Source organism: Anomaloglossus baeobatrachus, chromosome 3 (assembly GCF_048569485.1).
Source record: "Anomaloglossus baeobatrachus isolate aAnoBae1 chromosome 3, aAnoBae1.hap1, whole genome shotgun sequence".
Taxonomy (NCBI): Eukaryota; Metazoa; Chordata; class Amphibia; order Anura; family Aromobatidae; genus Anomaloglossus; species Anomaloglossus baeobatrachus.
In genome coordinates, this window is record NC_134355.1 from 129744707 (window position 1) to 129770732 (window position 26026).

The following is a 26026-nucleotide window of genomic DNA, read 5'->3' on the forward strand; positions in this document are numbered from 1 at the left end:
AAATGACATGGGCTTCGCCATATTTTTGTATGCTAGCCGGGTACAGCAGGCAGGTACGTGCTGCCCCCAACCCCCAGCTGCCTATTTGTACCCGGCTGGTAACCAAAAATATAGAGAAGCCCTTTTTTTTTAATTATTTCATGAATTTCATGAAATAATTTAAAAAAAAAATGACGTGAGCTTCGCCTAATTTTTGAGTCCAGCCGGGTACAACTAGGCAGCTGGGGATTGGAATCCACAGTGCAGGGTGCCCAAGCTTTCTGGGCACCCCCACTGCGAATTGCAGTCCGCAGCCACCCCAGAAAATGGCGCTTTCATAGAAGCGCCATCTTCTGGCGCTGTATCCAACTCTTCCAGCTGCCCTGATGCCGGGTGGCTAGCTGGGTAATAATGGAGTTAGGGCTAGCTGTATATTATCAGCTATCCCTAAGCCCGAAATTCATGGTGTCACGCCAATATTAGACATGGCCACCATGAATTTCTAGTAATGATAAAAAGAAAAAAAAACACAACACACAGAAAAATATTTTTCTTAGAAATAAAACACAACACAATTAGTGACTCCATCTTTATTGAAATAAAGAACCCCCCTCCGCAGTAATCCTGGGTCAGGGTCCCGCGCCGTCCAATCCGGATCCAATATCATCTGATCGGTTTGCTGGAAGGCAAAGCGATCAGATGATGTGTCAGGTTAAACTACGTGAATCACATCACACATCAGCTGATTGTATAAAAGCCGATTATACAATCAGCTGATGCATCAGTAGAAAAAAAAAAAATAATACTCACTTATGTGCTGTGCTGATTACCGGCAGCTCCTGCAGCGATCGATTGGACAGGAGTCTGATCCTGTCCGATCGCTGCAGGAGCTGCCGGTAATCAGCTGATGAAGTCCCCTGACGGCAGGATCAGCTGAAAGCCGGCCGGGCACGAAAAAGCCGGCGAGACTACGATCATCTGATGCGTCAGGTGACTGCATCAGGTGATCCACCGCCAGGTCCTGCAAGCAAGGTCCTGCCCCGGGGAGACTGCACACAGCCAGAGCGGCGGTACCGAGACAGGGGCTGGGAGCGGGCATAGCACCGGGACCCTGCAGACAGGTGAGTATACATGACATTTTTTTTTTTTCTACTGTTCACTTTTGTTTTCGCCGCTGCCTCCACCTCCCGCCCAGACATGGCGCCGCATGGAGCTGACATGCACAGGACGGGAGGTGGACGCAGCGGTGACGGTACCCGGGAGGATTCATGCTTCTGTGTTTACCAACAGAAGGAATCCTCTTCCTGTACACGTCACTTTACTGCCCACCCATTGCGTTTATAGCTGCGTTTTTAGTCATAGAAACGCGGCTATATGCGTTTTCTTTGTCGCTCTATTGGGAGACCCAGACAATTGGGTGTATAGGCTATGCCTCCGGAGGCCGCACAAAGTATTACACTCAAAAGTGTTAAGCCCCTCCCCTTCTGCCTATACACCCCCCGTGCTCCCACGGGCTCCTCAGTTTTATTGCTTTGTGCGAAGGAGGCAGACCTGCACACATAGCTCCACAGATTGGTCAGCAGCAGCTGCTGACCAGGTCGGATGGAAGAAAAGTGGGCCCATATAGGGCCCCCAGCATGCTCCCTTCTCACCCCACTCTTGTCGGCGGTGTTGTTAAGGTTGAGGTATCCATTGCGGGTACGGAGGCTGGAGCCCACATGCTGTTTTCCTTCCCCACCCCCCTCAGGGCTCTGGGTGAAGTGGGATCCTATCGGTCTCCAGGCACTGAGACCGTGCTTCATCCACAACTCCTGTGGAGCCTGCTGGATAGGAGCCGGGTACCGTTCAGGGACATGGCCCTGCTACTTGGAGGTACTCTGTATCCCTGTGGGGACCGCGCACGGCAACACCTCAGCTTTGCTGGGTGTGCTAGTGCACCGGGGACCGCGGCGCTGACCGGGTTAAACTGTGCCATTACACACTCAGCGTCGCTGAGTGTGTTTATATGTAGGGGCTACCACGCTAACCGCCGCTGCCATGGGAGACTGCGGCGCGGCTGGGACTTGTAGTTCGCCGGGGACTTCGGCGCCGGCCGCGCTTTTACGGCGGCCATGCTTATACTCGAGTCCCCGGCTTTCTTGCGGCCTAGTTCCCTTGTCTCCCGCCCCCACCCCTGACAGGCAGGGGAAGGGCGGGACGCTGCACGGAACGAGCAGCACTGAGGGCTGGAGTATGATTTCCATTCTCCACCCCCCTCACTGTGCACAGTGTGAGCACCAGTTCCCGCACTTTCTCGGCCACGCCCACGGCTCCCTCCTCTCGTCAGGACGCCGCAGCCATTCCTGTCAGCTCCTCCGACGCTGCAGAGAGGGATAAACCCTGGGAGACCCAGACACGGTCTCTGGTGGCCTCACAACCGCTTTAAAGCGGGTGGTAAGCAGCACCTGTTGGTGCTAGCCCCATGGTGCTGTAGTGTATTGATACATTATTTGTTTATAGTATACTCTTTCACTGTATGAGCACAGTTCATTCGGGCTATATACCCTATTGTGTACTCAGGGACAACAATAGCATGGCGCCCACAAAGGCAGGGGTGCCAAAACACAGGCTTATTATGCTGCCTGCGCTGCTTGTACGACCCCGCTACCGGCAGGTTCCACTGACCCTCATTGTGTGCACTGTTCGGCCCCTGTGGCACTTCTTTAGCCAGAGCCTCTGCTAAGAGGGGCCCAGGGGGAGCCACCTGTTGACACTGTCCAGGTGACGGGGACTGAGTTTGCAAAACTCTCTGAGACTACGGCTAAGATACTAGAAGCCTTGCAGTCCAGGCCGGTATCTCAGCACAGGGACTCTGTTGAATCATTGTCCCCTGGCCCCCCTCAGTTGGACCAACAATGTCCTCCCGGGGTATCTCATACATCCCAGGCTGAGGGTTCTGACTTAGACCCCAGTCCCAGACCGACTAAGCGGGCTCGCTTAGAATTTCCCTCGACATCATATTGTTCAGGGTCTCAGCGGGGGGAATCTCTGGTTGATGATGCGGAGACAGCTGATCAGGATTCTGATCCTGAGGGCGCTCTCAATCTTAATACTCCAGACGGGGACGCCATAGTGAACGATCTTATTGCGTCCATCAATCAAATGCTGGATATTTCTCTCTCAACTCCTCCGGCGGAGGAGTCAGCTTCTCAGCAGGAGAAATTCCGTTTCAGGTTCCCCAAGCGTACACCGAGTATGTTTCTAGACCACTCTGACTTCAGAGAGGCAGTCCAGAATCACCATGCTTGTCCAGATAAGCGTTTTTTCTAAGCGCCTTAAGGATACACGTTATCCTTTTCCCCCTGACGTGGTTAAAGATTGGACTCAGTGTCCCAAAGTGGATCCTCCAATCTCCAGACTGGCGGCTAGATCCATACTTGCAGTGGAAGATGGGGCCTCGCTCAAAGATACCACTGACAGGCAGATGGAGCTCTGGTTGAAATCCATCTATGAAGCTATCGGCGCTTCTTTTGCCCCAGCATTCGCAGCCGTATGGGCGCTACAAGCTATCTCAGCAGGTCAAGCGCAAATTGACGCAGCCACACGCACGTCCGCGCCACAAGTGGCATCCATTACCACCCAGACCTCGGCATTTGCGTCTTACGCTATTAATGCTGTCCTGGACTCTGCGAGCCGTACGGCGGTTGCGGCCGCCAATTCGGTGGTACTCCGCAGGGTCTTGTGGCTACGGGAATGGAAGGCAGATTCTGCTTCCAAAAAGCGCTTAACCAGTTTGCCAATTTCTGGCGACAGGCTGTTTGGCGAGCGTTTGGATGAAATCATCAAACAATCCAAGGGAAAGGATACATCCTTACCCCAGCCCAAACAGAACATACCCCAACAGAGGAGAGGGCAGTCGAGGTTTCGGTCCTCTCGGGGCGAGGGCAGGTCCCAATTCTCCTCGTCCAAAAGGTCTCAGAAAGAACAAAGGAACTCTGATGCATGGCGGTCTAAGTCACGTCCTAAACAGACCACCGGAGGCGCCGCTAACAAAGCGGCTTCCTCATGACTTTCGACCTCCTCTAGCAGCATCCTCGGTCGGTGGCAGGCTCTCCCGCTTTTGCGACACCTGGCTGCCACAAATAAAAGACCGTTGGGTGAGAGACATTCTGTCTCACGGTTACAAGATAGAGTTCACCTCTCGTCCCCCGACTCGATTCTTCAGGTCATCCCCGCCTCCCGAGCGAGCCGAGGCTCTTCTGCAGGCGCTGCGCACTCTGAAGGTAGAAGGAGTGGTGTTCCCTGTTCCTCTCCAGCAACAGAGCCACGGTTTTTACTCCAACTTGTTTGTAGTCCCAAAGAAGGACGGGTCTTTCCGCCCGGTCCTGGACCTGAAACTGCTCAACAAACACGTAAAAGCCAGACGGTTCAGGATGGAATCCCTCCGCTCCGTCATCGCTTCAATGTCCCAAGGAGATTTCCTTGCATCGATCGATATCAAAGATGCTTATCTCCACGTACCGATTGCTCCAGAACACCAGCGCTTCTTGCGCTTCGCCATAGGAAACGAACACCTGCAGTTCGTGGCACTGCCGTTCGGCCTGGCAACAGCCCCACGGGTGTTTACCAAGGTTATGGCTACTGTAGTAGCGCTCCTACACTCGCAGGGTTACTCGGTGATCCCGTACTTGGACGATCTGCTAATCAAGGCACCTCTCAAGAGGCATGCCAACGCAGCCTCGACGCTACCCTGGAGACTCTCCAGGGTTTCGGGTGGATCATCAATTTTCCAAAGTCAAATCTGACACCGGCCCAATCACTGATGTATCTTGGCATGGAGTTTCATACCCTCTCAGCGATAGTGAAGCTTCCGCTGATCAAGCAGCAGTGACTACAGAAAGGGGTACAATCTCTCCTTCAAGGCCAGTCACACCCCTTGAGGCGCTTCATGCACTTCCTGGGGAAGATGGTGGCAGCAATGGAGGCAGTCCCTTTCGCGCAGTCTCACCTGCGTCCCCTTCAATGGGACATCCTACGCAAATGGGACAGGTAGTCGACGTTCCTCGACAGGATCGTCTCCCTCTCTCAGGCGACCAAAGCTTCCCTTCGGTGGTGGCTTCTTCCCACTTCATTATCGAAGGGGAAATCCTTCCTACCCCCATCCTGGGAAGTAGTCACGACGGACGCGAGTCTGTCAGGGTGGGGAGCGGTTTTTCTCCACCACAGGGCTCAGGGTACGTGGACTCGGCAAGAGTCTTCACTTCAGATCAATGTTCTGGAAATACGGGCAGTGTATCTTGCCCTGAAAGCGTTCCAGCAGTGGCTGGAAGGCAAGCAGATCCGAATTCAGTCGGACAATTCCGCAGCGGTGGCATACATCAACCACCAAGGCGGCACACGCAGCCGGCAAGCCTTCCAGGAAGTCCGGGGATTTTGATGTGGGTGGAAGCCACGGCCTCCACCATATCCGCAGTTCACATCCCAGGCGTGGAAAACTGGGAAGCAGATTATCTCAGTCGCCAGGGCATGGACGCAGGGGAATGGTCCCTTCACCCGGACGTGTTTCAGGAGATCTGTTGCCACTGGGGGGTGCCGGACGTCGACCTCATGGCGTCCCGGCACAACAACAAGGTACCAATGTTCATGGCACGGTCTCAAGATCCCAGAGCTATGGCGGCAGACGCCTTAGTTCAGGATTGGTCGCAGTTTTCAGCTCCCTTATGTGTTTCCTCCGCTGGCACTGTTGCCCAGAGTGTTACGCAAGATCAGGGCCGACTGCCGCCGCGCCATCCTCGTCGCTCCAGACTGGCCGAGGAGGTCGTGGTACCCGGATCTGTGGCATCTCACGGTCGGCCAACCGTGGGCACTACCAGACCGAACAGACTTGCTATCTCAAGGGCCGTTTTTCCATCTGAATTCTGCGGCCCTCAACCTGACTGTGTGGCCATTGAGTCCTGGATCCTAGCGTCTCCAGGGTTATCTCAAGACGTCATTGCCACTATGAGACAGGCTAGGAAACCAACGTCCGCCAAGATCTATCACAGGACGTGGAAAAAGTTTCTGTCATGGTGCTCTGCTCAGGGTTTTTCTCCCTGGCCATTTGCATTACCTACTTTCTGTCCTTCCTTCAATCTGGACTGGAAAAGGGTTTGTCGCTCGGCTCCCTTAAGGGACAAGTCTCAGCGCTCTCTGTGTTGTTCCAGAAGCGCCTAGCCAGACTCCAACAGGTACGCATGTTCCTGCAGGGGGTTTGTCACATGGTTCCTCCTTACAAGCGGCCGTTAGAACCCTGGGATCTAAACAGGGTGCTGATGGTTCTTCAGAAACCACCATTCGAGCCAATGAGAGATATTTCCCTCTCACGACTTTCGCAGAAAGTGGTTTTTCTAGTAGCAGTCACTTCCCTTTGGAGAGTGTCTGAGCTAACAGCGTTGTCGTGCCAAGCCCCTTTCCTGGTGTTTCACCAGGACAAGGTGGTTCTACGTCCGGTTCCGGAATTTTTCCCTAAGGTGGTATCCCCCTTTCATCTCAATCAGGATATTTCCTTACCTTCTTTTTGTCCTCATCCAGTTCACCAATGTGAAAAGGATTTGCACTTGTTAGATTTGGTGAGAGCACTCAGACTCTGCACTTCTCGTACGGCGCCCATGCGCCGCTCGGATGCACTCTCTGTCCTTGTCGCTGGCCAGCGTAAAGGGTCACAGGCTTCCAAATCAACCCTGGCTCGGTGGATCAAGGAGCCAATTATCGAAGCTTACCGTTCGGCTGGGCTTCCGGTTCCCTCAGGGCTGAAGGCCCATTCTACCAGAGCCGTGGGCGCGTCCTGGGCTTTGAGGCACCAGGCTACGGCTCAGCAGGTGTGTCAGACGGCTACCTGGTCGAGCCTGCACACTTTCACGAAACACTATCAGGTGCATACCTATGCTTCGGCGGATGCCAGCCTAGGTAGACGAGTCCTTCAGGCGGCGGTTGCCCACCTGTAGGAAAGGGCCGTTTTACGGCTCTCTTACGAGGTATTATTTTACCCACCCAGGGACTGCTTTTGGACGTCCCAATTGTCTGGGTCTCCCAATAGAGCGAGCGACAAAGAAGAAGGGAATTTTGTTTACTTACCGTAAATTCCTTTTCTTCTAGCTCTAATTGGGAGACCCAGCACCCGCCCCTGTTTTTTTTTTTGTGTACACATGTTGTTCATGTTGAATGGTTTCAGTTCTCCGATATTCCTTCGGATTGAAGTTACTTTAAACCAGTTTTTAATTCTTTTTCCTCCTTCTTGCTTTTGCACCAAAACTGAGGAGCCCGTGGGAGCACGGGGGGTGTATAGGCAGAAGGGGAGGGGCTTAACACTTTTGAGTGTAATACTTTGTGCGGCCTCCGGAGGCATAGCCTATACACCCAATTGTCTGGGTCTCCCAATTAGAGCTAGAAGAAAAGGAATTTACAGTAAGTAAACAAAATTCCCTTCATTTTCATTGCGTTGTTGAACATCTCATTGAACTCAATGGGTGAAAAACGCAGTGAAAAACGCAGAAATAATTGACATGCTGCATTTTTGTGGTCACCACAAAAACGCAGCTACAAAAAAACGCTGTGTGCGGACAGCACTTATGAAAACCCATAGACATTGCTGGGGAAGCAATGTCACTGCGTTTTCAGCACAAAAACGCGGTAAAAAACGCCGCTAAAAACGCGGCAAAAACGCCTAGTGCGCACAAGGCCTAAGATTGACCTGTACCAGAATTATTCGAAGAATAAAGTATGGAGGAGGCTTGGAACGGCTCATGATCCAAAGCACACCAAATACTCTGTAAGGGCTCTTCTCCACTTGCGTATACAAATTCACAGCGACACTCAGCTACAAATGTGAATCGAGTGTCCTGTGTATGTCCTGCGTGTGGTCTGCGTACGTGTTTTTTTTATTTCTCACACAGCATCCGTATAACATGCGAGCGTCATGCGAGTGCTATGTGAGTGTTTATGCAAGCAGCGTAGGACTGGCTACCGGATGAATTTCCAGTAATACCAGGCCTGGCCGCGGTTACCTGCACTGCGCTCCGGAGGTGTCACCTGAGCTCCAGAAATCAGCCCGGTCTGTCTGCAGCTGTGCTGAACTGAACAGCAATAGCCGGGGAATCAATCACTCGGCGCTCGCTGTTCAGGCTGCACTCTGGAGCTCAGGTGACAGCTCCGGAGTTCAGTGCAGGTAACCGCGGCCAGGCCTGGTATTACTGGAAATTCCTCCGGTAGCCAGTCTGACGCGGTATGCAAGTGTCAAGGATCCGTGTGACATGGGTATGCCATCTGTATGACATGCGCATGCCATCCGGATTCTGATTTTTTTCTTGCTCCCATAGGATTGCATGGGGGTGCGAGAACTGAGACTCAGGGCAAATCGCAGCATGCTGCGATTTCACCGAGAGCACGAGACGTGCCGTAAAACATTTTAGCAAGAGGACACGGCCTCATTGATTAACACTGGTGCGAGTGAGATCCGATTTTCGATCTGATCGCACTCGCACATAGAAATCGGAAGTGGATAAGAGCCCTAAAACATAGTAGAGGAAGTCAAATGGCATGGGCATGCTTGGTTTCTAATGGCACTGGCTCACTAGTGTTTATTAAAGATGTGACTGAAGACGGAAGCAGCAGAATTAATTCTGAAGTGTACAGGGCTATACTTTTTGCTCATATTCAATCAAATGCAGCAAGGTTGGTTGTTGTACGAATTTCACAGTACAGATGGGCAATGGCCACAAAGTATGAAAGCAACTCAGGAGTTTTTTAAGAGAACAAAGTGGAATATTCTGCAATAGCAGAGTCACTCACCAGATTTCAACCATATTGAGCATGCATTTCACATGCTTAGCTCCTTTAAAAGGAGCTTTCTCATGAGCCAGATCAGACACCCCATACTTTGCACTGACGAGGGGCAAGCACCCCGAAACACTGTGTCTGCAAATTGGGATTCTGATCTGGCATATATCCTGAGTCATATTGCAAAGGATTGTTAAAAATCCACTTGTGACTTTTAGGATCGCTACTTCCAATAGGTGGCGCTGCGCTAGAGTTTTTCTCCTTTACTGGAGAGACAATTTAAAAGGAACCGGTCATCAGTTGTGTTTTTTTTTTTTTTTTTTTTTTTTTTCGTATGCGCTAATACCACCATTTTACCTAGCCTCTATGCTGCATTCTAAAAAGCTGTATGTTATGTCCTGACCGCACTGTATTTCCCCCCAAAAACCTTTTGAATAGCTCTCCCACTGTGTGCAAGTCCAACTGGTCCAGGCCGGTTAGAGTCATTTGAGTGGCTCCTGTTTCTCCTCTCCTCTGAGAATTGCCATTACCCCGATGTGATTGATGTTGGTGACACGTCCTGTATCATCCACGTAGCTGAACTAAATCTTGTGCCTGCGCAGGGACAACCTAACTGCGCATGTATGTCATTGGTCATTAATGAGTTAAGATAAAACTTAAGGCAGAAAGACCCACAAACAAGCAACAACCAAAGTCAGCTGCAGTAAAGTCCCAGGCAAAGCATCACAAAGGAGGAAACTCAGCAATTGGTGACATACATTGCTTGCAGACTTCAGGCAGTCATTGTCTACAAAGGATTCTCTACAAAGTAGTAAAAATTAACATTTTATTTATGGTAGTTAATATGTCCAATTACTTTTGAGCCCCTGAAATAAGGAGACCTTATAGAAAAATGGCTTCACAGGATATGTTTGTTCAACCCTTGTAATTAAACCTGAAAGTCTACACTTCAATTGCATCTCTGTTGTTTAAGTAAAAAAAATTGTGGTATGCAGAACCCAAATCACGTTTCGATCACAGTCCAAATATTTCTGAACCTAACGGTATCTGATTCATGAATGTCTGAATTAAGCCTAAGTTATAGTATCTGACAAAAATAGTGACCGGTCTTCACATTGCTCGGAGGCTCGTTTGCTCTGCCGTACTGCTGATGATTGGTTGCCTTCTGTAGTATTGCACATTTACATCTTGCGTCACATATTTTTTGTCATAGTTATCTGTCAACTAATATAGGTACATTTTTTTAGGGAATTGAAAAGTATGTCATTGAAGACACAGAAGAGGCAAGAGCCAATAAAGAAAAGTATCCAAGACCCCTCCACATTATTGAAGGGCCTCTCATGAATGGCATGAAAGTTGTTGGCCAATTGTTTGGAGCAGGAAAGATGTTTTTACCACAGGTATTGTCGAAAATTGTATAAAAAAACAAAACAAAAACCTATCACTCCATGTGGTATTTGTAGATTACAGCAGTCTTTACACAATTAAAGAATAGAACTCTCACTTCCGAGGTGTCGGCTCATTCCACAGGGCAGTAAGGGCCTCTTGGGCAGTTCGTCATCTGGCTTCCATGTTGCAAGGCAGCTACCTGGTCTTCTGTACACACGTTCTCCAACTATTACAGAGTTCATACCTATGCCTTCGCAGATCACAGCCAGAACGTTTTGCAAGTGGCAGGTGTTCGAACACCGTCTTGAAGTTAACTATAATTCTTCGTTGATTTACCTCTCTTCCCACCTTCCCAATCTCAGGGTTTCTGAGACTCCACATGGTCGTCTTGTGTCCCCTAATGAAGTGATAGAGAAAAGAGAATTTCTTTATTGTTCCTATGGGAGACCCAGACATTGGGTGTATAGCTTCTGCCTCCGGAGGACACACAAAGTACTACACTCAAAAGTGTAGCTCCTCCCTCTGAGCTTATACACCCCCTGGACCCTGGAGAACCAGATCTAGCCAGTTTATCGCTTTGTGTTCAGGAGGCATACATCCACACATGCATTCTCATCTGATTTTTCATTTTTGGAAAGAGTTTGAAGAAAAGCGGGTCCAAGCCTGGACCCCCGGCATGTCCCTTCTCACCCCACTGTGTCGGCGGTGCTGTTAAGGTTGATTCCAAGGCTGGAGCCTTACATGCCGTGCTCCTTCACCATCCCTCCGGGCTCTGGCTTGAAGTGGGAGCCAGCACGGTTCTCCATGCTTGGCAGGAGACCGGTCTCCATCCGCAGCCCTTCAGGATCCTGCTGGACCGGAGAACTCGCCCCCAGGGACTTGGAACCCTGCGTCTCAGCAAGCTAAGTACCTGAGACGTTTATATATGGGGGTCCCTTGTACTTTATTGTTGGGGGAGAGTGTGCTGAGTGATTTTTGTGACATTTCCGGCGGGTTCACTGGCTGTCGCCTGAGAACCGCGCCGATGGTGCCTGCGCGCCGGCCGCACCGCTCAAATTTAGGCCCCGGCTTCGCCGGAGGCCTACTTTCGGTTTCACTGCCCTCGCATGTCATTCATGCAGAGGGACAGTGCGGCTCCGCCCAGCGGCCGTTCTACACAGGGGAGGGACACTCCTGACTGAGTACATGTCTCCTCCCCTGTAGGTCTCTTTGGCCCTCCAGATCCCGTTCTCAGAGTGAGTCCCGCCCCCTCTCTTCGCTCCGGCGCCATTTTCTCAGCGTTCTTCCCTGCGATCAGCGCTGGCTGCAGCATCCCTGCTGAGGTGCTTGGGGGTCCGGGCTTTGGGATCTGGAGGGCACACAAACCGCTCCAGCGGTCTGGTAAGCCACAACCTCCGGTTGTGGACCTTCTGTATATACTCTCTGGGGGTCATTCTGGCAGAGCCCCCACTTCAGCAGCATGTCTCACACGAGGAGCAAGGCTCCAAAGCTGTATTCAGTATGCACTGCATGTAAGCTCCTACTGTCTGAACCGAGCACCTATCCACATTGTGATGCCTGCACTAACCTGACGATGCCTCAGCCTGGAGTCGCATCCCCAGTGGTCTCGTCGGCTCCTGTGGCTGAACCCCCGGCTTGGGTAGAATCCTTTTCTAGGTCTATCTCCCAGTCTTTTGCCGACTCCATGGGACAACTGTCCAGGACTTTGCTGAGTATGCATCAGCCCCCTTCACAGGGTGCCTCTGCTGCTAGGGCTCTCTCAGTGGAGCTCACAGAGGATTCATCATCTGGTCCCAGACCCCGTCCTCCTAAAAGGAGACGCAGGGCTCCCTCTCCTTCCTCGTCCCGCGGCTCTGTTTCAGACGCTGACTCGCGGGACGAGGAGGATGCCTTTACAGGGGGCTCGGAGGCTGACTCCATGTGCCCCATTGATCTGTCCGAAAGTGACTCAGATGTTAGTGATTTGATTGTGTCCATTAATTCTGTACTGGATCTCAATCCGCCAGTATCAGAGGAGCAACCCTGTCTGGCAGAAAAGCACCAGTTTACCTCGCCTAAGAGGACAAAGAGTGTGTTCTTTAACCACTCCAGTTTTCAGGCCGCTGTGTCCAAGCCTAGGGCCTGTCCTGACAGACGCTTCCCAAAGCGTGGTTCTGATGACCGTTTTCCCTTTCCACCTGAGGTGGTCAAGGAGTGGGCTCATTCACCAAAGGTAGACCCTCCGGTGTCTAGACTCTCAGCCCGGACCGTTGTATCAGTGGCTGATGGCACCTCTCTTAAGGATTCCACTGACCGCCAGGTCGACCTTCTGGCCAAATCTGTATATGAGGCGGCAGGGGCCTCGTTCTCCCCAACTTTTGCAGCAGTGTGGGCTCTCAAAGCCATCTTTGCTTCTCTAGAGGAGATGCATTCCCTCGCCAGGGAATCTATGCCCGAAATGGTTGCTTTAACTTCCCAAGCTTCAGCTTTTTCGTCCTATGCCATGTCTGCCATGCTGGAGGCTTCTCACCGCACTGCGGTGGCTTCGGCTAATTCCCTCGCTATCCGCAGGATCCTGTGGCTTCAAGAATGGAAGGCAGATGCTTCCTCGAAGAACTTCCTTGCTGGACTCCCTTTTGCTGGGTCCAGGCTGTTCGGTGAACAACTGGATGAAATTATTAAGGAGGCTACTGGCGGGAAGAGTACTTCCATGCCACAAACCAAACCCAGGAAACCTGTCCAGGGTAGGAATCAGTCGAGGTTTCGTTCCTTTCGTTCCTTCAACTGGTCGTCCTCTAAGCCTTCGGCCTCGTCCACTAACTCAGCCAAGGACCAAAAATCCAGCTGGCGCACAAAAGCGCGTCCACAGAAGTCCGCAGGAGCTGCTGCCACTAAGGCAGCCTCCTCTTGACTATCTGTCCGCACCAGCAACGTCCTTAGTCGGTGGCAGGCTCTCCCACTTTGGCGACGTGTGGTTTCAACACGTCTCCGATCAGTGGGTGCGGGACATCATCTCCCACGGCTACAGGATAGAATTCTCTTCCAGCCCGCCAAACAGATTTTTTTCTGTCAACTCCCCCCTTCTCCAAGGCCGCCGCCTTCTCTCAGGCCGTGGCATCCTTGCAGGCCAACGGAGTAATTGTACCGGTTCCCCCCCGGGAACGGTTCAGAGGTTTCTACTCAAATCTCTTCCTAGTCCCCAAAAAGGACGGTTCCTTCCGGCCCATCCTGAATCTCAAGCTTCTCAACAAGCATGTTCAGGTGCGGCATTTTCGCATGGAGTCTCTGCGGTCAGTCATTGCCTCTATGACCCAAGGGGAGTTCCTGGCATCCATCGACATCAGAGATGCTTATCTGCATGTGCCAATTGCAGTTTCACACCAGCGTTGGCTACGTTTTGCAATCGGAGAGGAACATTTCCAATTCGTGGCTCTCCCCTTCGGGTTAGCCACGGCCCCTCGGGTATTCACCAAGGTCATGGCAGCAGTGGTTGCGGTTCTGCACCTCCAGGGGTTGGCAGTGATTCCTTACCTGGACGACCTTCTAGTCAAGGCTTCATCCAGCGCAGACTGTCAGCGGAGTGTCTCGCTTACTCTCGCCACTCTAGTCCAATTCGGGTGGCTTGTCAATCGGCCCAAATCCACTGTGACTCCGACCCAGAGTCTCACGTACCTAGGGATGCAGTTCGAGACTCTGCCGGCACTTGTGAAGCTGCCCTTAGTCAAACAGCAGTCCCTCCAACTGGCCGTGCGCTCTCTGCTGAGGCCCCACCGTTATTCCATCAGGCACCTGATGCAGGTGCTGGGTCAGATGGTGGCGTCAATGGAGGCGGTTCCCTTTGCCCAGTTCCATCTGCGTCCTCTGCAGCTGGACATTCTCCGCTGTTGGGACAAGCGGCCTTCCTCCTTGCACAGGCTAGTGGCTCTGTCGCCACAGACCAGGAGCTCTCTTCAGTGGTGGCTTCGGCCCCTCTCTCTGTCTCAGGGGCACTCCTTCCTGGCCCCGTCCTGGGTGTTCCTCACCACGGATGCCAGTCTATCCGGCTGGGGAGCGGTATGTCTCCACCACTGAGCGCAGGGCACTTGGACTCCGTCCGAGTCAGCCCTCTCGATCAATGTGCAGGAATCCAGAGCTGTGTTTCTAGCTCTCCTAGCCTTTCACCACCTGTTGGCGGGCAAGCACATCTGAGTCCAGTCAGACAACGCGACAGCGGTTGCCTACATCAATCACCAAGGCGGGACACGCAGCTGCCTGGTAATGTTGGAAGTTCAACGCATCCTTCAATGGACGGAGGACTCAAAGTCAACCATATCCGCAGTCCACATCCCAGGCGTGGAAAACTGGGAAGCAGATTATCTCAGCCGTCAAACAGTGGACAGTGGCGAGTGGTCCCTGCATCCGGCAGTGTTTCAGTTAATCTGCCGCAAGTGGGGCACTCCGGAAGTGGACCTAATGGCATCCCGTCACAACAACAAGGTTCCAGTTTACGTGGCTCGCTCCCACGATCCTCAGGCCTTCCCCGCGGACGCTCTGGTTCAAGATTGGTCCCAGTTTCGTCTGTCCTACGTGTTTCCCCCTCTAGCTCTCTTGCCCAAAGTACTGCGCAAGATCATAATGGAGGGCCGTCGAGTCATCCTCATTGCTCCGGACTGGCCCAGGCGAGCTTGGTACCCAGACCTGCTCCATCTGTCTGTAGAGGTGCCGTGGCATCTCCCGGACCGTCTAGACCTTCTCTCACAAGGTCCGTTTTTCCGCCAGAATTCTGCGGCTCTCAGATTGACGGCGTGGCTCTTGAGTCCTGGATCTTGACGGCTTCTGGTATCCCCCCTGAAGTCATCTCCACTATGACTCGGGCCCGTAAGTCTTCCTCTGCCAAGATCTATCACAGGACTTGGAAGATTTTCCTGTCCTGGTGTCGCTCTTCCGGCCATTCTCCTTGGCCTTTTTCCTTGCCGACCCTTCTGTCTTTTCTACAGTCCGGTCTGCAGCTAGGACTGTCCCTCAACTCTCTCAAGGGCCAAGTCTCAGCTTTGTCAGTTCTGTTCCAGCGGCGTATCGCCCGGCTGGCTCAGGTCCGCACCTTCATGCAAGGTGCGTCTCACATCATCCCGCCTTACCGGCGGCCCTTGGATCCCTGGGACCTCAATTTGGTTCTCACGGTTTTGCAGAAACCCCCCTTTGAGCCTCTTAGGGAGGTTTCTTTGTTTCGTCTTTCACAGAAAGTGGTCTTTCTAGTGGCCATAACTTCCCTCAGGAGAGTCTCTGATTTAGCTGCGCTCTCTTCGGAGTCACCTTTTTTGGTTTTTCATCAAGACAAGGTGGTTCTCCGTCAGACTCCGGACTTTCTCCCTAAGGTGGTTTCTCCTTTCCACCTTAATCAGGACATTACCCTGCCTTCCTTTTGTCCGGCTCCTGTTCATCGCTTTGAAAAAGCGTTGCATACTCTGGATCTGGTGCGGGCGCTCCGGATCTATGTATCTCGCACCGCTGCTCTTAGGCGGTGCACCTCTCTTTTTGTGCTAACCACAGGTCGGCGTAAGGGCCTCTCTGCTTCTAAGCCAACCTTAGCCCGTTGGATTAGGTCGACCATTTCGGATGCCTACCAGTGTTCTCAGGTGCCTCCCCCGCCGGGGATCAAGGCACACTCGACCAGAGCTGTCGGTGCCTCTTGGGCTTTTAGGCACCAGGCTACAGCTCAGCAGGTCTGTCAGGCTGCCACTTGGACTAGCCTGCATACCTTTTCAAAGCACTACCAAGTGCATGCTCATGCTTCGGCAGATGCGAGCTTGGGCAGACGCATCCTTCAGGCGGCTGTCGCCCACTTGTGAAGTTAGGCTCCGCCTACTTCTCAGTTTTTCTGTTTATTCCCACCCATGGACTGCTTTGAGACGTTCCAATGTCTGGGTCTCCCATAGGAACGATAAAGAAAAAGAGAATTTTGTTTACTTACCGTAAATTCTTTTTCTTATAGTTCCGTATTGGGAGACCCAGCACCCTCCCTGTTGCCTATTGGCAGTTTCTTGTTCCGCGTGTTATCACCGGCTGTTGTCGTAGACAGAGGCTCCGGTTGTTCCGGTTCTTGCTCTGTTTTTACTTGTGGGTGGCTATTCTCCTTCAGCTTTTGCACTAAACTGGCTAGATCTGGTTCTCCAGGGGGTGTATAAGCTCAGAGGGAGGAGCTACACTTTTTAGTGTAGTACTTTGTGTGTCCTCCGGAGGCAGAAGCTATACACTCAATGTCTGGTTCTCCCAATACGGAACTATAAGAAAAAATTTACGGTAAGTAAACAAAATTCTCTTTTTTGGGTATTCTCCATAATATCTTTCTCAGAGCCTGCAAATAGCTTTGTGCCAGTTGGTTGGTGTACCTTGCTGAGGTGGAGCCACCTTTTTTTTGCCTAGTGTCAACCTCCTAATAGCAGTAGCATACACCCATGGTGGCCCCCATTTTTATCTGAGTCATATCTTTGTGGATTTACACGGAAACCCCAACATAAATGCTCAGTGTAGAACACAAGAATGTGATCCTAGCCTTCTACTGAAAGCAATCAAAATATGTTATGTACCCCAAAATGGTAACAAAAAAACCAGTCAGTTCTGTCATCTGTCACTGGAAATCTAGGGAGTTTCCACGTTACTAGTAGAACAAAGATTTAAAAAGCGACTGCTCTAACACCCTCAAATAAAATTTACTGAAATCTGTACTCCCGAATCCAATTGCCTGACTTTTTATGAGTTCCACAGGACCTAAACCAAATTATGCAGCCCCATGTGTGTGGCATTATTGTAGCAGGAAGAGATCAATTAACAATTTACGGGGTGCGTGTCTCCAGAAGCACAAGTTGGGCACAATATATTGGCATTAAACTGACATAGTTATTGCGGGACAAGTTGTACGTTTAAATGAAACCATAAGTTTTACCATATAGTGTACTGGAAAATTGCAAAAAAAATTCCAAGTGCGGAAAAATATCAAAAAAAGTGATTTTACGATTGTTTTTGGAATATTTTATTCACGGTGTTCACTATATGGTAAAACTGATGTGTCGGTGTGATGCCTGAGGTCAGTACGAGTTTGTACATGTATAGGTTTACTGTTATCTAAGAGGTTGAAAAAAATGTGCACCATTTTCCGTGACCTGTAGCGTTCTCATTTTTTGGGATGTGGGGCTCAGTGGTGGCTTATTTTTTGCGTCTTGAGCTGATGTTTTTAATGGTATAATTTATGCACAGATCCTATGGTTTGATGTCCTATTGTTGCATTTTGCGCAAAATTTGTGACAGCCAAAAAAATGGAATTTCTTCGGCGCTCCATTGGGAGACCCAGACGATTGGGTGTATAGCTACTGCCTCCGGAGGCCACACAAAGCATTACACTAAAAAGTGTAAGGCCCCTCCCCTTCTGGCTATACACCCCCAGTGGGATCACTGGCTCACCAGTTTTCTGCTTTGTGCGAAGGAGGTCAGACATCCACGCATAGCTCCACTGTTTAGTCAGCAGTAGCTGCTGACTATATCGGATGGAAGAAAAGAGGGCCCATATAGGGCCCCCAGCATGCTCCCTTCTCACCCCGCTTGTGGTTTGTAAGGTTGAGGTACCTATTGCTGGTACGGCGGCTGGAGCCCACATGCTGTTTTCCTTCCACATCCCCCTGAGGGGCTCTGAGGAAGTGGGATCTTACCGGCCCCAAAGCCCTGAGGCCGGGCTCCATCCACAGACCCATTGAACCTGCTGGATACGGAGCTGGGTACCGTTCAGGGACATGGCCCTGCACCATTCAGGTACTCTGTGTCCCCGTACACACAGGCACAGCACACTCCAGACTTGCTGGGTGTGCTAGTGCGCCGGGGACAGTAAAGGGTTACAGTCCCTGCAGCCTAGCTGAGTGACTTTATGTATGGGGGAACTACCGCGCCGGACGCTCCGGGAGCGGCGGCGCGGCTGGGACTTGTAGTGCGCCGGGGACTTAGCGCCGACCACGCTTTTACGGCGGCGGCGCTTATAAATCCAGTCCCCGGCTTTTGCGGCCTAGCTCCGCTTCGTTCCCGCCCCCACCCTGTCAATCAGGGTAGGGGAGAGACGCTGTACAATCAGCAGCGCCGAGGGCTGGAGCCTTATTTACATGCTCCAGCCCTCTCACTGGACACTGTGGGACGCCGGTTTCCCGCTCTGACTTGGGGGCACGCCCACGGCCCGCCCCTACTCACACGAGCTGGAGAAGGACGCCGGCAGCCATTCCTGCAGTCCGAGCTGAGAGATCGGACTCTGGGCAACCAGGCACAGGACTAGGGCGACCACACACCCGCTTATAGGCGGGCGGTAAGCGGCACCTGAAGTGCTGACCCCACTAAATACCGCAGTTGTCCATTTGTATTTTTATGCTTACACTGCATAGGTCGCTATTTTTGGCTATATGCCCTCTTAGATGGCGACACATCAGCAGCAGGAAAGCAGGGGTGCTAAGGCACAGGCTTTCTATGCTGATTGTATTGCATGTACTGAAGTGTATTTATGCTTGTTTGCTATACACTGCACTGTACGGTCGCTAGTCTGGGCTATTTTCGCCTAGAATGACTAGACTACAGCAGCAGAAAAGCAAGGGTGCTGAGGCACAGGTTTTTTCTATGCTGCTTGTATTGCAGGGGTTGCAGTGTTCATTTGTACTTATGCTTGTATGCTATACATTGCACTGTATGGTCGATATTCTGGGCTATATTCCCCTAGATGGCTAGTCTATAGCAGCAGAAAAGCAGGGGTGCCAAGGCACAGGCTTTCTATGCTGCTTGTATTGCATGTGCTGCAGTGTTCATTTGTACTTTATGCTTGTATGCTATACATTGCATTGTACGGCGCCATTCTTGGCTCTATGTCCTAGATGGCTAGTCGGCAGCAGCATATAAGCAACACAGGCTTTCGATGCTGTTTTTACTGCATGTGATACTGTTCCACGGCACTGAACCCCATTGTGTGCAATGCTCCCCTGGAGCACTTGGTCAGCCGGGGTCTCTACTAGACGTGGCCAAAGGAACCACCTGTCAACCCTGTCCAAGGACAGGGATGGAGTTGCAATGGGATAGAGACTTGCAGTCCGGACAGGCCATGGGCAATCTGGATCATTGCTCCCTGGCCACCCTCATTGGGAATAAAATCGGTGCTCCGGGGGGGTCCCAGGAGGCTCTCTGTATGATGAGGCAGACGTAGCTCATCAGGACTTTGATCCTGACAACGCTCTCAATCCGGATACACCGGTTGGTGACGCCATAAGGAATGATCCTATAGCGTCCATCAATGGAATGTTGGATCTTTCTCCCTCAGCTCCCCCAGCGGAGGAGTCAGCTTCACAGCAGGAGAAGTCCCATTTCAGTAGCTCAAACGTATATTGAGTATTTTTCTGGCCACGCTGACTTCAGAGAAGCAGTCCAGGAACACCACGCTTACCAGATAAGCGTTTTCTCCAAACGTATTAAGGATACATGTTATCCTTTTCCCCCTGACGTGGTCAAGCGCGGGACCCAGGGTCCAAAGGTGGATTCTCCAATCTCCAGGCTTGCGGCTAGAGCTATAGTTGCAGTGGAGATGGGACTTCACTTAAAGATGCCAGACAGATGGACTCTGGTTGAAATCTGTCTATGAGGCTATCGGCGTGTCGGTTGCTCCGGCATTTACAGCCGTATGGGCACCCTAAGCTTTTCAGCTGTTCTTGCACAGCTGGTCTTGAGCATATGTACATTTGTGCCGCAGGGGCGTCCGTAACCTCGCAATGTCTGCATTGCGACTTACCCTATTAATGCTGTCCTGGAAGGACAGTCGAGGTTTCGGTCCTTCCCGAGCTTGGGCAGGTCCCAATTGTCCTCGTCCAAAAGAGCTGAAAAGCCTCAGAGGGGCTCAGTTTCCGGGGGCTCAATCACGCCCAAGGAAGGCAGCCGGAGGAACCGCTACCAAGGCGGTCTCCTCATGACTCTCAGCTCTCTCATCTCTCCGCATCCGCGGTTGATGGCAGACTCGCTCGCCTTTGGCGACATTTAGCTGCCACAGGTCACAGACCGGTGGGTGAGGGACATTGTGCCCACGTGCACAGGACAGAGTTCTGTTCTCGTCCTCCGACTCGATTCTTCAGAACGTCCCCACCTCCCCACCGAGCCGATGCTCTTCTGCAGACAGAAGGAGTGGTAATCCCTGTTCCTCTTCAGGAACAAGACACGGTTTTCCTCCAATCTGGTTGTGGTGCCAAAAAAGGATGGCTCTTTCCGTTCCGTTCTGGACCTAAAACTGCTCAACAAGCACGTGGAGGCCAGGCGGTTCCGGATGAAACCCTCCGCTCCGTCATTGCCTCAATGTCTCAAGGATATTTCCTAGCATCAATAGACATCAAAGATGCTTATCTCCACGTGCCGATTGCTACAGAGCACCAATGTTTTCTACGTTTCGTGAGGGGAGACGACCATCTTCAGTTCGTAGCTCTGCCATTCGGTCTGGCGACAGCCCCACGGGTGTTCACCAAGGTCATGGCGGCAGTGGTAGCAGTCTTGCACTCACAGGGACACTCTGTGATCCCTTACTTGGACGATCTACTTGTCAAGGCACCCTCTCAAGAGGCATGCCAACTCAGCCTGAATGTTGCGCTGGAGACTCTCCAGACGTTCGGGTGGAGCATCGACTTCTCAAAGTCAAACCTGTCACCGACCCAATCACTAACGTATCTTGGCATGGAGTTTCATACCCTCTCAGCGCTAGTGAAGCTTCCGCTGGACAAGCAGCGGTCACTACAGACTGGGGTGCAGACTCTCCGTCAAGGTCAGTCGCACTCCTTAAGACGCCTCATGCACTTCCTCGGGAAGATGGTGGCGGCAATGGAGGCGGTTCCGTTTGCGCAGTTTCATCTGCGTCCTCTTTATTGGGACATTCTCCGCCAATGGGACGGGAAGTCAACATCCCTGAACAGGAAAGTATCCTTTTCACAGAAGGACTCTCTGCAATGGTGGCTTCTTCCCACCTCATTATCACAGGGAAGATCCTTCCTACCACCGTCTTGGGCGGTAGTCACGACAGACGCGAGTCGGTCAGGGTGGGGAGCAGTTTTTCTCCACCACAGGGCTCAGGGTACGTGGACTCAGCAGGAGTCCACCCTTCAGATCCATGTTCTGGAAATCAGAGCAGTGTATCTTGCCCTACTAGCCTTCCAGCAGTGGCTGGAAGGAAAGCAGATCCGAATTCAGTCGGATAACTCCACAGCGGTGGCATACATCAATCACCAAGGAGGGACACGCAGTCGGCAAGCCTTCCAGGAAGTCCGGCGGATTCTGATGTGGGTGGAAGCCACGGCCTCCACCGTATCCGCAGTTCACATCCCCGGCGTAGAAAACTGGGAAGCAGACTTCCTCAGCCGCCAGGGCATGGACGCAGGGGAATGGTCCCTTCACCCGGACGTGTTTCAGGAAATCTGTAGCCGCTGGGGAAGGCCGGACGTCGACCTAATGGCGTCCAGGCACAACAACAAGGTCCCAACCTTCATAGCACGGTCTCGCGATCACAGAGCTCTGGCGGCAGACGCCTTAGTGCAAGATTGGTCGCAGTTCCGGCTCCCTTATGTGTTTCCACCTCTGGCACTCTTGCCCAGAGTGCTACGCAAGATCAGATCCGACTGCAGCCGCGTCATACTCGTCGCCCCAGACTGGCCAAGGAGGGCGTGGTATCCGGATCTGTGGCATCTCACGGTCGGCCAACCGTCGGCACTACCAGACCGACCAGACTTACTGTCCCAAGGGCCGTTTTTCCATCGGAATTCTGCGGCCCTGAGCCTGACTGTGTGGCCATTGAGTCCTGGATCCTAGGGTCTTCAGGATTATCCCAAGGGGTCGTTGCCACCATGAGACAGGCTAGGAAGCCCACGTCCGCTAGGATATACCACAGAACGTGGAGGATATTCTTATCCTGGTGCTCTGCTCAGGGAGTGTCTCCCTGGCCTTTTGCATTGCCTACCTTTCTTTCTTTCCTGCAATCTGGGTTAGAAAAAGGTTTGTCGCTCGGCTCCCTTAAAGGGCAAGTCTCGGCGCTATCCGTCTTTTTTCAAAAGCATCTAGCACGACTTCCTACGGTGCGCACGTTCCTGCAGGGGGTTTGTCATATTGTACCCCCGTACAAGCGGCCGTTAGATCCATGGGATCTGAACAGGGTACTAGTTGCCCTCCAGAAGCCGCCCTTCGAGCCTCTGAGGGAGGTTTCACTTTCTAGACTATCACAGAAAGTGGCTTTTCTGGTAGCGATCACATCTCTTCGGAGAGTGTCTGAGCTAGCAGCGCTGTCATCCAAGGCTCCTTTCCTGGTCTTCCACCAGGACAAGGTAGTGCTGCGCCCCATTCAGGAGTTTCTCCCGAAGGTGGTATCCTCTTTTCATCTTAATCAGGATATCTCTTTGCCTTCTTTTTGTCCTCATGCAGTTCATCGGTATGAGAAGAATTTACATTTGTTAGATCTGGTGAGAGCACTCAGAATCTACATTTCCCGCACGGCGCCCCTGCGCCGCTTTGATGCACTCTTTGTCCTTGTCGCTGGTAAGCGCAAAGGGTCGCAGGCTTCCAAAGCCACCCTGGCTCGATGGATCAAAGAACCAATTCTTGAAGCCTACCATTCTGCTGGGCTTCCGGTTCCATCAGGGCTGAAGGCCCATTCTACCAGAGCCGTGGGTGCGTCCTGGGCATTGCGACACCAGGCTACGGCTCAACAGGTGTGCCAGGCAGCTACCTGGTCGAGTCTGCACACTTTCACCAAACATTATCAGGTGCATACCTATGCTTCGGCGGACGCCAGCCTAGGTAGAAGAGTCCTGCAGGCGGCAGTTGCCTCCCCGTAGGGGAGGGCTGTCTTCGCAGCTCTAACATAAGGTATTTCTTTACCCACCCAGGGACAGCTTTTGGACGTCCCAATCGTCTGGGTCTCCCAATGGAGCGCCGAAGAAGAAGGGAATTTTGTTACTTACCGTAAATTCCTTTTCTTCTAGCTCCTATTGGGAGACCCAGCACCCGCCCTGTTGTCCTTCGGGATTTTTGGGTTTTTTCGGGTACACATGTTGTTCATGTTGAACGGTTTTTCAGTTCTCCGATGTTACTCGGAGTGAATTTGTTTAACCAAGTTATTGGCTTTCCTCCTTCTTGCTTTTGCACTAAAACTGGTGAGCCAGTGATCCCACTGGGGGTGTATAGCCAGAAGGGGAGGGGCCTTACACTTTTTAGTGTAATGCTTTGTGTGGCCTCCGGAGGCAGTAGCTATACACCCAATCGTCTGGGTCTCCCAATAGGAGCTAGAAGAAAAGGAATTTACGGTAAGTAACAAAATTCCCTTCTTTGGCATTTCTAATTTTTTTGCCACTACCCTATTTATCAATCAGATTAATTGATTTTATATTTTGATAGATCAGGCGTTTTTGAACGCGGCTATACCAAATCTGTGTATATCTCTATTTTTTTTAATGGGGCGAATGGGGGGGGATTTTAACTTTTTATGTTTATTTTTTTAATTTTTTTTACAACTTTTGTTTTTACTTTTATTATTATTTTTTTTTTTATTTTATTAGACTGTAAGGATCAGCAGTCTGATCGCTGATTCATTTCTTTTGATGAGAGTTGCACTGCTCAAATCAGCAGAAATGCTCGTCTTCTGTTTATAGTCAGCGCTCTGTCGGCTGAAACAGGAAGTGAATCATAATAGCAAAGGAGTCATCATATGACCCTGTGCTACCATGGCAACCATCGGCTCCTCGTGATCACGTCATGGGGCCTCCGATGGCGGCGTGTAAGTGCGCGCTACCCTCTGCTGCGCTTTACTTTGTACTGGCACATTTTGACAGCGCAATTTAAGGGGTTAACAAGCGTGGGTGGCAGACATGTGCGGGGATCGCCGCTGGCTCACTGCAGGAGCAAGCGGTGATTACTCCTTCATGATTTAGGACGTACCGTTACGTCCTCTGTTGTGAAGGGGTTAAGCATCTTGGGAGCCCTGCAAATAAGAAATTATACCCGCAATCTATTTCAGCTAAAAATGGTGCTCTTTCTCATCCGAGTCCTCCCGATTGTCCAAACAGTAATTTCTGACTACATATGGGGTATCGGTGTCCTCAGAAGAACCTAGATATTAAGTCGTCCTATCCCTTGTAAGTAAAAAAAAAAAAAATAAAAATAAAAAAAAGTGGTGCCAAACCAACATTTTAGAGAATGTGTTTTTTTTTGTTTGTTTTTAATTTTTGGATACATTCCTGTGTAGCACCTACAAAGTAAAAAAAAATATATAGGCCCTCTAACATTTAACCCTTCTAATATCCTAACAAAAAAAAAAAGTTTGAAAGATGATGCAGATGTAAAGTAAACATGTGGGAAATGTTACTATGAATTATCTAGTACAGCATGACTAACTTTTTTAACTTCTTCAAAACACATTACATACTGGGTACGTCATGGATCGTGTCAGGGTAATACATGTGAGCTGAATTGAACAGTTGACACGTGTGCCTCCCAGGCACCTGCGCCTTTTAATCACTTACATCACGCTGTTAATATGTCACAGCGCAGTACGCAGTAAATATTCACTCACCAGCCTCCATCAGAAGTAACGTGACGTGATCACGTAAAGCCGATGGTTGCCATGGTAGCACAGGGTCATGAGTCACTTCCTCTTACACCCGGCAGAGCACCGTGTGTGAGAGGAAAGAAGCATTTCAGCAGATCGCAGCTGTGATCTAAAGAAATGATCAAGCTATCAGACTGCTGATCCTTATAGTCCCCTAGGGAAACAAGTAAAAAAATAAAAATTTAAAGTTTTTTAAAAAATTAAAAAAAACCCCTAAAAGTTCAAATCACTCCCCATTCGCCCCATTGAAAATTAAAAGGTTAAAAAAACAAAACAAAACCCCAACACATATATGGCATCTCTGCATTCAGAAACACCCGGTCTATCAAAATATAAAATCAATTAATCTGATTGGTAAACGACAAAAAATATTCCAAACGCCAAAATAACGTTTTTGTCAGCTGCAAATTTTGCGCAAAAATGCAATAACAGGCGATCAAAATATAGCATCTGAACAAAAATGGTACCGTTAAAAACTTCACCTCAAGATGCAAAAAATAACCCATCACTGAGTCCCAAATGCCGAAAAATGGGAACGCTACGGGTTTCAGAAAATGGTGCAAAAAGTGTGCCACAATTTTTGGACAAACTTGTTCATTTTGTTTAACCCCTTAGATAAAAGTCAACCTATACATGTTTGGTGTCCACAATTTTGTACCGACCTGAGGCATCACACAGACACATCAGTTTTACCATATAGTGAACAGGGTGTGAATAAAATATCCCAAAATCAATTTTTGTTTTTGAAAATTTTCCCCAATTTTTTTGCCCTTTTCCAGTACACTATGTGGTAAAACTCATTGTTTCATTTAAAAGTACAACTCGTCCTTCAAAAAATAAGCCCTCATATGGCAAGATTGACGGAAAAATAAAAAAGTTACGGCTCTCGGAAGAAGGGGAGCAAAAAAAAAAGAAACAAAACAAAACAGGAAAAACGGTATATCTCCTGGGGGTGAACGGGTTAAGGATATAAAAATTGAAAGTTTTAAATCTGCGAAATTTTGAAAATGTTTGCCAGAATTCAGATTTTTTTTCACAAACGACGAGCGTATTGAGCTAAATTAACACTACCATAAAATACAATGTCACGAAAAAAAAATTGTTGATGCATTCCATAGTTATTACTACATAAAGTGATACTGGTCAGATTTAAAAAAAAATTGGCCTGGTCATGAAGGTTGAAATTGGCTCAGTCACTAAGGAGTTAAAGGGTTTTTCAAACAGTTTTTCTTTTGAAGACCTATTCATAAGATAGGTCATCGGTAT

General features: G+C 50.5%; 1 protein-coding gene across 2 annotated transcripts in view; it reads left to right on the forward strand.

Moving 5' to 3' along the window:
- Window positions 1–26026, forward strand: part of MTR (5-methyltetrahydrofolate-homocysteine methyltransferase) — a 188203-nt gene that overhangs the window by 105887 nt on the left and 56290 nt on the right. For both annotated transcript variants that reach the window (XM_075339442.1, XM_075339443.1), the window contains one exon: window positions 10020–10172. In XM_075339442.1, the coding sequence (XP_075195557.1) occupies window positions 10020–10172 (153 nt within the window). The remainder of the gene's footprint in view (window positions 1–10019; window positions 10173–26026) is intronic.